The 13,318-nt window shown below is 40.7% G+C and overlaps 1 protein-coding gene across 1 annotated transcript in view; it reads left to right on the forward strand.

The window, feature by feature from the left end:
- Positions 1-2,256: 2,256 nt before the first annotated feature.
- dock1 (dedicator of cytokinesis 1) overlaps positions 2,257-13,318 on the forward strand; it is a 162,132-nt gene continuing 151,070 nt past the window's right edge. The window contains exon 1 of the mRNA XM_034119288.1: positions 2,257-2,449. Coding sequence (XP_033975179.1) covers positions 2,407-2,449 — 43 coding nt within the window. The 5' untranslated portion in view covers positions 2,257-2,406. The remainder of the gene's footprint in view (positions 2,450-13,318) is intronic.

Below are 13,318 nucleotides of genomic sequence, written 5' to 3' on the forward strand. Positions count from 1 at the left end.
CGGTAGTCCACCAGCAGATGAAAAACACCCACCTCTCCGCCTCTTCCAAGGGACGAGGGAACCGTGCGGCAGAGTTTCAGTTAGATTTTTTTTCGCCGGTCAACATGTCCGTTAAAGTTTAAATCTTCCGGACAAAATTAGAAAAGTGCCGGTCAGATGTCTTCTTTGTTATTTATTGAGCTTTAAAACAAATTAATAACGACTCTATATAATAATATAAGAATAAAAAACGGAGCCTCTCTTTTCCTCCCCCTCTTCTGAGAGCCCAGCAGCTGATCTCTGAGCAGGAGAGGTGGGGAGAGGCGGGGCTATTGCGTCATCGTTATCAGGACATGATCATATTCGTATAGGCGTAAACACGGAGCCGTTTGCCCCCCCAGAGCGTTTCGTTTGCAGATCTACCCACCTAGGGACCCGTTATCGTTATCGTTATCGTTTTCTGCGTTTCCGTGTCGGCCTCGTGTGGCCGAACCGTCTATCTGATAGAGAACTGTAGCAGATACGACCGTTATCGTCCTCGTGTGGCAAGGGCTTTATGGCGCATTTCCATTGCAGCGCGTAGCTCGCTTTAAGCGTGCCGTGTCGTGCCGTCCCCTTTTTTGGTTGTGCTTCCACTAGGCCTCGTTCCGGCGCGGCACGGCGCGGGGCCACTTTTTCCCCTCTTTTCTGGCCCTAGAAAATTGTGGTTCTATCGGGGCCAACAAACAGGGCTGAGTCGGTCTGAGTATGCTAAACTAGAGAGAGGAGCGCTGGCAAGAGGGCTAGAACTACAACAAGATGGACATATTTGACCGTGATTTAATTGTAATACACGTTTCAAAATGATGCCGAAGTAACAACATACTGATACCGGTTAGTAAAAACCATGAATTAATGCTTTGTCAAGTCTGCAGACAGACGGCAGGCGAAAAACCTTTTAAAATTCGTGTTTTTTCTAGATGGAGATTGGCTAAGCTAACGCAGTATATGCCCCGACCGTCCACACTCACAACAACGGCCTATACAGACATAAATAAGGCAGCGACTGTATTCACCATGACACAGGCAGTCTGTGGTGTGTACTTGTTTAACTTTTGTCGAGTTTCTGAACATATATAAGGAGCTGTGAGCTCTGAGTGCTCACAGCTAACGGCTGTGTTGTGTTTCTGGATTTCTCATTGAAGATGACGTCACGGCTCCGCCTACACTGCGTTACTATAGTAACTACCCCAGTTCCTAAACTGTAATGGAAGCGCAGCATGAAGTGAGTCGGCCCTGTTAAGGCCCAACGCGGCCAAGCCGTACCGAGCCGTACCGAGTGTGGCCGAGGCCGACCGTGTAGTGGAAATGCGCCATTAGTCTCTCTGCGTTTGTGCGCTGGGCTAATGCTAATAATGCTAATGCGAGGATAATAAAATGGCGGCTTCACAAAACCTTTTGGGAGTTTTACTGGGCGTGGTTTGCAATCCGCCCAGCCAATCAGAAATAGGAACCTTTTTCTCCCACAAAAGTCCCTGCTCTCTAGCAGGGACGGAAAAGGGGGTAAAACAAGGTTCTCATAATTAACTAATTTTAGTTCTGGATTTTTTTGGTGTGAACGCAACGTTTCAGAACTATATCGGAACTAAAGTGGGAAAAGTACTGCGGTGTGAACGCGCCTTATAACAACTTATTATTTATGCACCACATTCCAACACCACTCTTTACTTTTGACTGACTTATTTTTTTACTCAATATACTGTATCTTCCATATCTCTGTGTACATTTACAATTGCTACTTGTAGGCCAGTATTAGTGTAGCCTTTGTTTTTATATAAGTTGTTATAATCTTACATAAAACCCTTGTTTTTTTGGGGTATTGCATATCATTTGTAAATGTTAAGCATATATATATATATACAGTAGAGAAGTATACAAAAATAAAACTTATTTTTTTAATTCACAGTAGCCTTAAAGTTAAAGAAAGATGACTATGAAATAAAAGTAATGTATACAAATAAAACATATAAGAGCATAAAGTATGCACTATTTGTATTTGTGTATTTTATGATTGAGATGACCCAGCGAAGCTCTTGATGCTCACCTACCGTTTTATCTTTCACTTGTTTATGTCATATTTATAATAATATGCTCCTGTAAACGTTAATAAAGTTAATGTATCATACGTATACAACTTTTAATCGGTCTTGTAGCACTTTCCGCCTCAGCGGGAGTTTAGCCGGACGGACTCTTCTGTATGGAGGCTGAAAGTTATGTTCCCTTCCTCCCCCTTGCGGAGCGTCCTGTCACTGGTTGAAAATGGCTGCTCGGAGTGGTTCCCCAAAGCTCAGAGAAAACTGAAAAAAGTCCTGATAAATAACAACTGGTCACTTTTGGACCCTTTTCTAACAGGCTACACGACAACTCGGGAAAGCCTCGACACGGAGAATGTCTCGCTGGGTGCCCACTAAGAAGGAAAAGTATGGAGTTGGTACGTAAGAAAACTTGCATGCTCCATCGTTAGCTCGTCCTAGCTCTCTGCTCTCAGATTGCACAAGTTTGGGAAGGATTGTGATTAGAAAGCGACTGGTTGTTTTGTTTCTCGTGTGGCTGTACGCGGGACTTGTGTGGTCAAATGTGCCTTAACTGTGCGAATGCAAAGTTTAAGTGTCGGTTATTTCCCTGCTAGTTTTGCACGAAACGCAAAACAAGGAATGTCTATTGTGAGAAAGAGCTCTGTGTGTGGATTGGGAATTGTTAGAGGCGCGCCTAGTTGTAGCTCTGTTTCCTGTGTAATGGGGCCTCCGCTACAAACTAACTAGCTAGTAACAGGCTACGCACAACTTGTATGTGTTTAGTTGTCTTGTTGTTTGTGTTTACGTCTCAGTCTTCTACGCGGGAAAAACTTTTGTTTTGTGGGTATTTATTGTCATTCCTCAAAGGATTTGAAACCAGGCAGAGCACTCTCCCGTTTAGCTTCCACTTTCTCCTGTGGGGCATTATTCAGCAACACTAAACATATATCATCACAAAGCAGCTTGTATTACTGACGTTATTTTAGAAAATGCTACAGGGGCATTATTTAATGTGTTGCAACTGTAGAACCGACATGGATATTATGAATAGCCTATTTACTTGTGTTTGAATCACTTATTTTACTCTCAGTTTGAACAATACAGTTATATAATCTGTTTCTGCACTATGAGTAAGTACTTTCCTGCAGACGCGGATAAACCATTTTATTTGAACAACTTAATTCTAAATAATTTGCATCAAACTGCAGTGTTTCTTTTTATGAAAAATTGGCCCCAGGGACCACAGACTCTGTAACTACTATTTGCATTAGATTTGATTTTTGAATACATTTCCATAACTGTTTGCACAGCAGATCACACACGCTTGTAATTACGTTTTTTGTATTTCTCTTGTTCAGAAAAGATGTATCTTATATAAAGACAACTTAAATTAAGGCAAGAAAAACATTTAAAAAGATGATATATCGGAAAATATTTTCTTTTGTTTGTTTAACATAGTGTGAAATATGACAATAATTTAGTTTAACAAGATAGCTGTGCTTGAAATAATATCATCATCCATTCAGATTGTTCTGGGTAGCCCCTGAAACATCCTGGTCCTGTACAGTCACCACATCAAATTACATGTTTTTTTCCGGAAGAATTTGGTTTTGGACAGTGTTAGTTATTTCTAATGTCTGCTATGTACCCCGCCACATGCATACTGAGTCCCTTTTAGCTTTCTCCATTAGTGGGAGCGAGGGCTTGCAGCTGTGTGAGGGATGCTGATGCTGTTTGATGGATGAGTTCAGCAGGTTACACCAAAGCTCATCTCGCTCTGCAGCTTCCAAATGAGCTCTGTGCTTTTCAGTCCATTCCACGCTGTATGAGCCTGCTGTCAATTTGTCTTGAGCAGATATGGCTGGCTATGATTTACAAGGGTGCAACTAACAAATATTTCCATTATCGATTATTCCGCTGGTTATTTCAGATTGAACAGTTCTGGTTTACATTAAGTGCGTGTGAGACTTCTTTACAATAATGATTGCTTGGGTATTTTCTCAAATACGTGGAAGGTCTTGACAAATCTTAAGTTCCCACTGAACTCAAGAGAGGATGAGTCATAGTGGAAAGAGAGGCAGCTGCCACATCACTGCTGCAAAGGATTGATGGCAGTGCACAGCCATTGCAGTTTTAATACTTCATGTGTTGACCAAGTTGCACTAATGAGCACTTTGTGTTCGCCCTCGTTTGTTGGCAGTACTCACTGTGGACCTGTTCCTGTTTCAGCAAAAACTTTAGTCACACCATTTACTACTCTCATAATGGCCCCATGGCTTTATTAGTGTGTAGGAAAAGCGTCCCCTTTAGACTTTTCACAGCGGTATTAATAATAAATGCTACTGTCTTCTTCCATAGAGCAGAGCAGTGATAATAAAGAACTTTGTTATCATAGCAGCAGATTCATATTACAGCACTTTGATGATTGGGGAAGCAAGGCTTTGCACAGTAGCTAGATCCACCAAAGCAAGCAATATTGGAAATTGAACCATAATAGATTTGTCTCGCAGTAATAACTGCGAAAAAAATATGCATGCATAAAATATTCATGCGTTCTTTTTCCTGGCTGCTTGTGTAGTTCTCTGATGGCCCTTATGTCTGGCAACCAAAGGCCTCACCAGCTCATTATATTCAGCTCTCTTTGTGAACCCAAATGATTGGTTGTGGTTAGAATTGGATAGTGAAATATTTTTCAGTCATCTTATATATTCTGTAGTCTATAAACTGGAGAAGTTTGAACTCAATTATTAAACATTGTTGGAAAATCCCTAATTGTTTCAGCAATGATGATAATGTTGGCGGAGGTGGCGAAGTGGGTAGGGACTTGGGTTGGCAACTGGAAGGTCACCAGTTCAAGTACCAGTAAGATCAAGTGCTACCGAGGTGTCCCTGAGCAAGGCACCGTTCCCTACACACTGCTCCCCGGGTGCCGTTCATAATGGCAGCCTAACACTAGGATGGGTCAAATGCAGAGAAACTATTATGTAGTTTAATGCAGTGTAATGACAATCAAAGTATATATTAAAAAAAAAAAAAAAATCTGTGTTTCCTAGTCTTCAAAGCTGTGTTTTTTTTGTAATTTGTGGCATAATTTTTAGGATCTTCTACAATGAAATGAACACTTAAGGCCCGTTCGGCTACCCTTTTCTATCTTTTTCTTTTAAATCCTTTTCGACCACCAATATCCATCTAAACTCCTTAATATCAAATTATGAATGTCATAATATTTGATTTCATCAACATTGTCACACCCTAGCTGTAGTGAGTAATGACAACTCTGTGCTTCCTTGTTCTAACAGCAGTAGTGCAATTCAACTAGTTTGAGTATTTCTATACTGCTTTTAACTTCTACTAAAATATATTTTTACGGCAGATAGACCTCTTACTTTACCATTGACATTGACTTCATTTCGAGGCCCAATGGCTACAACAGTATGACTAATATTACCCTTGATTCTTTAAGGACTTCTTCTGTACTTCTAAAGGTTGAGGCTTATTTTGTCTTTGCAATAATACTGTAGAAGATGGATAGGAGAGGAAAAGATAGGAAACAAAATGCAACAATGACATTCAAAAATGGGCCGCTGCAATGGCACCAGTGGCACCAGTTTTATTGCCATTTTTACCTACGTTAAGGATCTGATTCTTCCATCACTGGGCTATTCAGGCATCGGTTTGTGTTGTAAGACTTGTTCCCACTGAATAAGGTTTGGTATGTTTGCAGCTTGACTTGATTTTGGAAACTCATGTTCTTAATGCGTCTAGAATCCTCCTTATCCCACCAGAGGCAACACACATTATTGCTTTTTACATTGTTTCTCAGGGTAATTGTTACCCTGAGGCATTAGCTCTACTTCCTTCTCCAAACAATGTCTTCACTTCCACTGGCATGTTCAGAATGCTGCCCATCAGACCGCAGTCAACTCCGCTGATCTGCTGAATTGTCGGAATTAATTGGCATTCATGAGGCAGTCGCACAAAAACAGAATTATTGACTCACTTCAAATGGAAGTTAAGGTTTTTCAGGCTCAGGGCCTTACCTCAATCTTTGACCCCTTATCATATCATAAAAGTGGAGTGAGGCGATCTATTAATCAAATAAATATTAATATCAGTCTTAACCTAGAGCTAATTTTACTACACCGATCTATTCTCGTGACATCACAACCAGCAATAATAAAATGGAACAGGAAGTAGTTATTTTCGTGTCATCTCAAACCTGATTTGACGTTTCAGAGAAATGTTTTTCAGTGGCCTTCCACTTCAATGATGAACTAGGTGTTGCTTCATTAATTCAGTTTCATCAGGATGTTTCTGTTCCTTAAGAGTGACCTCAGAGGCTTTTGCTTCTAGAAAATAAAACCAGGAAACACTAAGCAACAGGGCTATTATCTGTATCTACACATCGCTTTAGAGACTTTAAATAACCCTTGTGAGATGTGCTGTCATGACAAATGTTTTCCACCTCTCTATGGGTTTCATAATACCATATCAGAACTAAAAAGTTCACTAGTACAAAATCCAGTCAATTTGTTTTTCTCTCCTGGCTTGCAGTTGCAGGTTTGGTCGGTAAGGACATGCTGCTTCCTGTAGGTTAGTTCACAGCTTATCTAAGGTGACAATTGGACACACGCATACACACAAGCTCTAAATGTGACACTCTCTGGTGTGGCTATGATTCATATTTTAAACTGGTGTGTGGCAGACTGCAGGCCAATAGGACTGACAACCCTAGACAGCTCTCATTTGGAACATGTTAGCGGTGAGTGACACATTCGGAGAAGAAAATAGAGACGTCTGAAGCCGTAAGTAATTTGTGAAGCCCCCGCCCTGCACCTAAACAAAAACCATCTCCCACCCACAACTGCGGTAAGCTCACAAATATGGTTGCAATTAAAACACAGTCTCGGTTACTACATAAATTCTAACCATGTGTTTAAAACACCCTGCCTCGTATTTTACACAGATCTTATTGCCTTGGCTGAAGCTATTTGCTGTACAATTTGAGAGGGTGAACTTTGTGTCATTCCCTTTTATCACATTACTTCTTGGTTTAATATGCGAGGATTTCCTTTTATTACGTTTCATTGAGAACAGGTCTCGCGTCTGCTTGAAGAACAATACATATGAAAGGGGGAAAAGTGTGGCTCTTGTCATCGCCGTACTCCCTGCCAGATATCGCAGCTATTAATTCTGACATAACCAAGCATTCTACAATATTAACTACACAGTTGAGTTTTAGAGAAAGAAGGCACCTGATGTCTGTCTCCATCCACTTAAAGTTGTTCCAAGAAAAGAAGCTGAGTTGACAAAATTGGAGTGCTTTTACTACCGTGAAATATAGAAGCTGATTTAATAGCAAGGAGCCAGCAGAAGAAGGGAGCTGCTGTGGAGGGTAGCAGAAGAGTGGGGATTTTGTCTTATCGGGAGGAAAACAGTTTCATCTTTGTTTGGTCTCTTACAGCCAGGTGGTGTTTATGATCAGCCACCTTTGCTCATAAATAAAACGGCACATTGCTAGTCTTTTTGCAGCAGAGGGACGTGATCAAATGAAAGCATGCGCAGAACCACGTTACTATTCTAGCACATACTTCCTTTGGTTTGGTGACCAATAAATGTTTTTATTTAGCACTCACTGTGAGACTCTTGAGCGATCACCTGGCGCCTGAGAACTAAGCTAACACTATTATTTCCAATTTATGAGTTTGTGCATCATGGCGTTGGATTGTTTGTTTTTGCCCGTGTGCAGAATACTGCATACAACCTCCACCTGGGAACTCATTCTGCTCTAGTTTTCCCCCACATTTAACTGTGCTGCACTTATTGAGCGGCTGTACAGACGTGTCAACACAACACCTTCCCCTTTCTTTTAGCCCTGCATCATCTGTAAAACTTGATTTGTGACTTTATGAGTTTATATGCACGTTCACTTGTGGTGTGAATTAGCTCACAGTTTGAGATAGCTGTGTGCTAGTAATTCTTACATTGATTGGCTATTGTAAAATGTCCCTTTAATGGGTTACTTTTGGTATTTGTTATCGTATAAGTAAATTAAGCTTTGTAAGCTAAATTATTTAGTTACAATTTTAAGGATCTCATTGTTTTGGACAGGGACTAACACTTATAAGTGGTATTTGCAGTTTTCTTTCGGATTTCACTTCCACTTGTTTCCAAAAGGTTGTCTTCATGTCATTGCTCTTTTCTTTCTTTTTTCTGCCATTGAAACTGGTGACTTTCAGAAGAACTACGCTATTGTGTTGCGCACCAAACATTGATGGGTGATGGAAAACGCATCACAAACTGTGTGTGTTTTTTTCTTTCTTGAATGTCGCCACAGACACCCAGTTTGTAATTCTGCCTGCAAAATGCAAGGGCTTCCATCAGTTGGCATCGGATAGTGACTTAACATACCTTTTTATTTAAATGAAAACCTTTAAAACAATCTTTTTAATGCATTGATGATATACTCTTTAAGTATTCATTAGTCTCTAAGTATAAGAGAAAACTTTGCCCATCATCTTCCTCTTCTCTCTTTTGGGGGTCAGTACGACTTTGCTGTTATTCATTTTGAAAGAGAATCATATATTAACTATGGGCCACGCTGCTTGGTGAAGCAATTCTAATAGTACAGCTCCCGATGGCTTGCTGTGAGATGGTAGCTAAGACAAATGACAGCTGGCCTATTTAATCAGTGCATAGCTAAGTGGTTCCACACGATTCCTTTTTGGCTCTCCACCACTGAAACAAAGCTGGAACACTTCTGCATCTTGTTTTGAGTGACGCTGTGATCAGAAGGGTTGACATGGAAGGAGCATGAAGCGGATACACAGCTGGAAATTTGATTTATAATTACAATGCAGTTCACCCAGTATTTGCAACCATATTTGTTTACTAAGCCAACGTGCGCAACCTTTTGGCAACAAAACAACGAGCTGCTTCAGTGACAAAGAAAAAATTCCATCTCGAGAGTGCTAAACATTTAATGTCATGACTCAGGAATCAGAAATGATTCAACACCCTGTGTAATCATTTTGTGTAGCCTTTGTAAGGACCTTTTGTCCTCATTCTTGATCTCGGCTGTTTTTGTCGTAGGATACAGAATAATGAGTTACAGAAATGTGTTATATAGACCTAAAGTACTCCTAAGAGCAGACTTTACTTAATGGTTGCTCAGTAAATGCAATTGGTTGCCTTTGGTGGTAGAAGATGACACAATTTGACTTTAAAAGCAAACTGACTTTGTAGTGAAAGGTGACACATGTAGGGATGAACGTGCGTGGACCTCAATGACAATTGCAATGAGCCGTGATGGTCTTTCTGGGCAGTTTGTCAAAGGCAGCGAGACATGAAGAAGAAAGGACACACACATGGGTTGATCATATATGATGAGCGCGATTGGCTGGGCTACACAGGCAGGAGGTCTCCAGTACCCAGAGTATTGATTGCAGACGTGCCAAGCAGCCTGTGCATTGTCTGAAAGGAGTCCTGCTGTGCTGCTTCTGCTAGCCTGACAGATGGCTAATAATGGTGTGTAACATGTCAATGTGAAACAAAGGTCACTGATGCAGACATGGCTTATTACATAATTTAGAGTCAGCAGGATGAAATTGATATAAAAGAACCTTTTATCTGCCATATTTTTATCAGGCAGGCTATTGACATGGTTGTAACAAGTCGTTGGTTCATACTCTTAAACAGATTAGGTTAACACCTGACTACTTTCATCTATAAGACATCAACAATGAACTATGTGTGTTGATGACTACTGGCAGGAATATGAAATCTCTACAGGCTTATTAAAATAAAACACTTATACTTTATGACAAAGTAAAACATTTCTTTATTATGGCTGCATGGGAAAATTACTTTTGATTTAAAAAAACGGTTTTAATGTATCTTCCCTATGGATTGCTATTAATTTATAATGTGTCCCCCTGCTTACAAGCTATCATCTACTTTTAGTTGTACTTTTAAAATACTCTCCCACAAAAGCATTGATTTCCTTAGATTAGACTTTTCTTCATAGGAGACACTATGTGAAGAGAATGGTCAGCACAACTGCTTTATGGAAACACGGTTTAACGTAGAGGATAAAAACTAGAGGGAAGAATTGGCAGGGAGTGCAAGGCTGTAAACCCACTCTGTGTTTAGTATTCGTAGCATCTTCTAGCTGACCACTGGCGGAGGCTTTATTCTAGCAGAGTGATGAGCTTGCAGCTGAGCTGTAGCTGTGCCAGGACCTCCTGTCTGTCTCTGTGGGTCAAGTATGGGCTAAAAGAACGGGCTCCCTGGGAAAACTCACTTCCCAGGTACCTCAGAAGACTAGCTGTAGGCGGTTGGCAGGTATGTCTTGGGTTGTATGCAGAGTTAAAGTCGAGTGCCAACAGCATCAACTTACAAGCTGTTATTAAAGTCCCATGAGCTAGAGGATATTCTCCACTGAAATGATTTATTGTGCCCGAGTTAACTTGCCCAGAGTTATGTTTTCCAGTCATTATACTCTATTGGTTTTTGGTCTTCTAATCCCACATGTTGAGATACTTGCCTAGCAGAAATCATAGTGCTCAACAGCTATGGGGCTATTCAGTTTATAGAAATGTCAGCATTAATATCATCTGCAGCCCATTAATGTTGCATTCGTCACCTCTAAAATGTCCCGTGGGTTGTTTTGGGGACTCGTAATGGAGGTGTCAGTCATTGATTGTGGTCGCAGTCGCGCTTGGGATTGCCACGTGCGGCAAGAGACAGCCTTTCAGTACGCCTGGCATTTGATGAAATGGCCTTTTGTGAGTGTGTGTGTCTCTGTGTGTGAGTGTGTTAGTGTGTGTGTCTGGCTAAATACATGATAAAGTCAGAGCGATGCAGCTCAGATGTTGGTGTTCCCTGCAGGCAGTTTCAGATTTCAGTGAGTGGCAGCTCTGCTCTCTGATCAACCTTTAGGGATCTAGATGAAGTCGTCTCACTGCGGTAGCTGACACCTCAGTTTCCTTGAGAAACAAAAAAGAAAAGACCGAGATTCTGGGAACATGGAAAGAATTTTCATTGGGCTATCGAGTTTTCTACCTGAGCTTTAAGACTTACACTTTCTTCAGTATGTTGATATGACTAGGTATTAACTTCATTAACAACTAGTCTGCTGATTACTAATCTATAAAACGTCAGATAATTGTAGATAATTTCAATCACAGTTCCCTAAAGCAATGACTAAAATGATTTACATATTTCTTATAGATATTATTTTAGCTCTCCTGAAATTGCATAACAATTCAACATTTGAACAATTTAAATCTGTCAACACTAGGGATGCTCCGATCGATCGGTCACCGATCGAGATCTGCCGATACTCACTCTCTACCGATCGATCGGTGCTCTCTAAACATGCCGATCGCGAGGGCCGATCGCATGACGTAAAATACATGACACTTTTCTCTGTACGCGGCAAAACAAGCTCGCCAAAATGGCTTCACCGGTCTGGCATTATTTTAAGGTGTCCGAAAAAGACAGTAAAATAGCAACGTGTGTGAAGCAGAAATCCTGCAGCTCCGCCCGCTGTGACGGAGCTGTGAGCGGAGCGAAACACACACGAGTTAGACCTAACACACTTAGCTATGTTATCTACCTCTGGAACAAGCTAAACTAGTTATAAATATGTGTATTCTTCACTGTCGGCCTCACACATTACTGGATCAGCGAGCTGCATGAGACGATACTGACGGGCTGTCAGGAGAGGGAGAGAGGGGGAGAGAGAGGGAGAGGGAGAGAGAGGGAGAGAGAGAGAGAGAGAGAGAGAGGGAGAGAGAGAGAGAGGAAAAGAGAGCACTTCCGCTCATTTCTCCCGTGGTATTATCCAAAGTGAATGTAAACTTGAATAATATACATAATTTGAATGTAATAATTAAGTTGATTGTTGTTTGTGGAAGCTCTAGTGAATGAGCCCCATTAACTGAGTTTTAAACATCACTTTAAATAGAAGATTTAAAGTGATGTTTAAATCTTCCATTTAGGCCCCGCCCACTCGATCGGAACGGCGATCGGTATCGGCCGATACTGATTCCGGCGATCGGCCCCAAAATTGGCGATCGGAGCATCCCTAGTCAACACCAGCTTATGAACAGTTTATACCGTCATTTATACAGTCCAGCTGATAAAGAGCAATTTGTTTTTGTTACAATAGTCACATTTGTGACGCAAGAATTTTTCACAGACTTCCTTTGAGCTTCATAAGTGATAATAGTGACGTAAGGGTTCTAGTAAACTTAATCAAAATATATGAAATGCTTTGAAAGGATGTTGAATAAGCAGTTGGGTGCAAATGTCAATACACTTGCTGTGGTTAATTTCTCAGAAATCCTGATATTTCTCATTAAAAAGAACGGTAGTCACTAACAATTATAAACTCTTTGTTCTGTAAAAAACCCCCACCAAATTTAGACCATGATTCCAGCCCGAACATATGAAAATGTAAGCCTTTGAGTGCATAATCAGAACAGTCATGCTTTTTGCACCTCTCAGAAGTAAGAGTAAATAATTTCTCTCCTTGTTATCAAACCACGACAGTCCTTGTGAAACCAAAATCAACACCTTTCAGCAGCCACGTAACCTATTGAAAACTGAAAGAAAATAAATATATAAGGCTCAGAAAACTCAGCAACCTGGCCTATAAATATATCATTATATGCATATTGTTATTTATTTGCTGCAGGGTGCAAATTGTTTCCCGAGAATTCGCGTCTGGCCTCTGCTACTCAATTAGGCTGTTAAATGAAACAATTGGCGGGGTAGTAAACTTGTTTTTTACATTTCATTTGATGAGGACATTGTAATATCACAAAAAAATGCATCTGCGCTTGTACGGATGTATGGTTACGACTTCTCTACTGATTACACGGTTGCTTTTTGAAAAGAATGCAATCCTGCAATTGGCCTTTGTGAGCCATTCAGCAAGCGAATATATCCAACAGTCATTTATTCGGAAAGGGTTCACAATGCCCTGCGTTTTAAAGGCTCCATGATGATAGTGTTAGCGGCTGGTACTCTATACATGCTTTTATAACAAGTGATCATTTGCAATCACTGGGAGAGCAGTGAGGTGGCTAATTTCCACAGCTTAGGATATTAACGCCAAATAAATTGTTGGATCGTTGTTGTCCCTCGGTTATAAACCAGTTGATGTGGGGGTCAGTGGATTACACTGGAAGCTAATGGCCTTAATCTACTCAAGCAATTGAACACATTTTAGAGGTGTGCATGTTCTAAAGTAGAGCAGGTATATCAGGCTAATATTA

Source organism: Trematomus bernacchii, unplaced genomic scaffold, assembly GCF_902827165.1.
Source record: "Trematomus bernacchii unplaced genomic scaffold, fTreBer1.1, whole genome shotgun sequence".
Taxonomy (NCBI): Eukaryota; Metazoa; Chordata; class Actinopteri; order Perciformes; family Nototheniidae; genus Trematomus; species Trematomus bernacchii.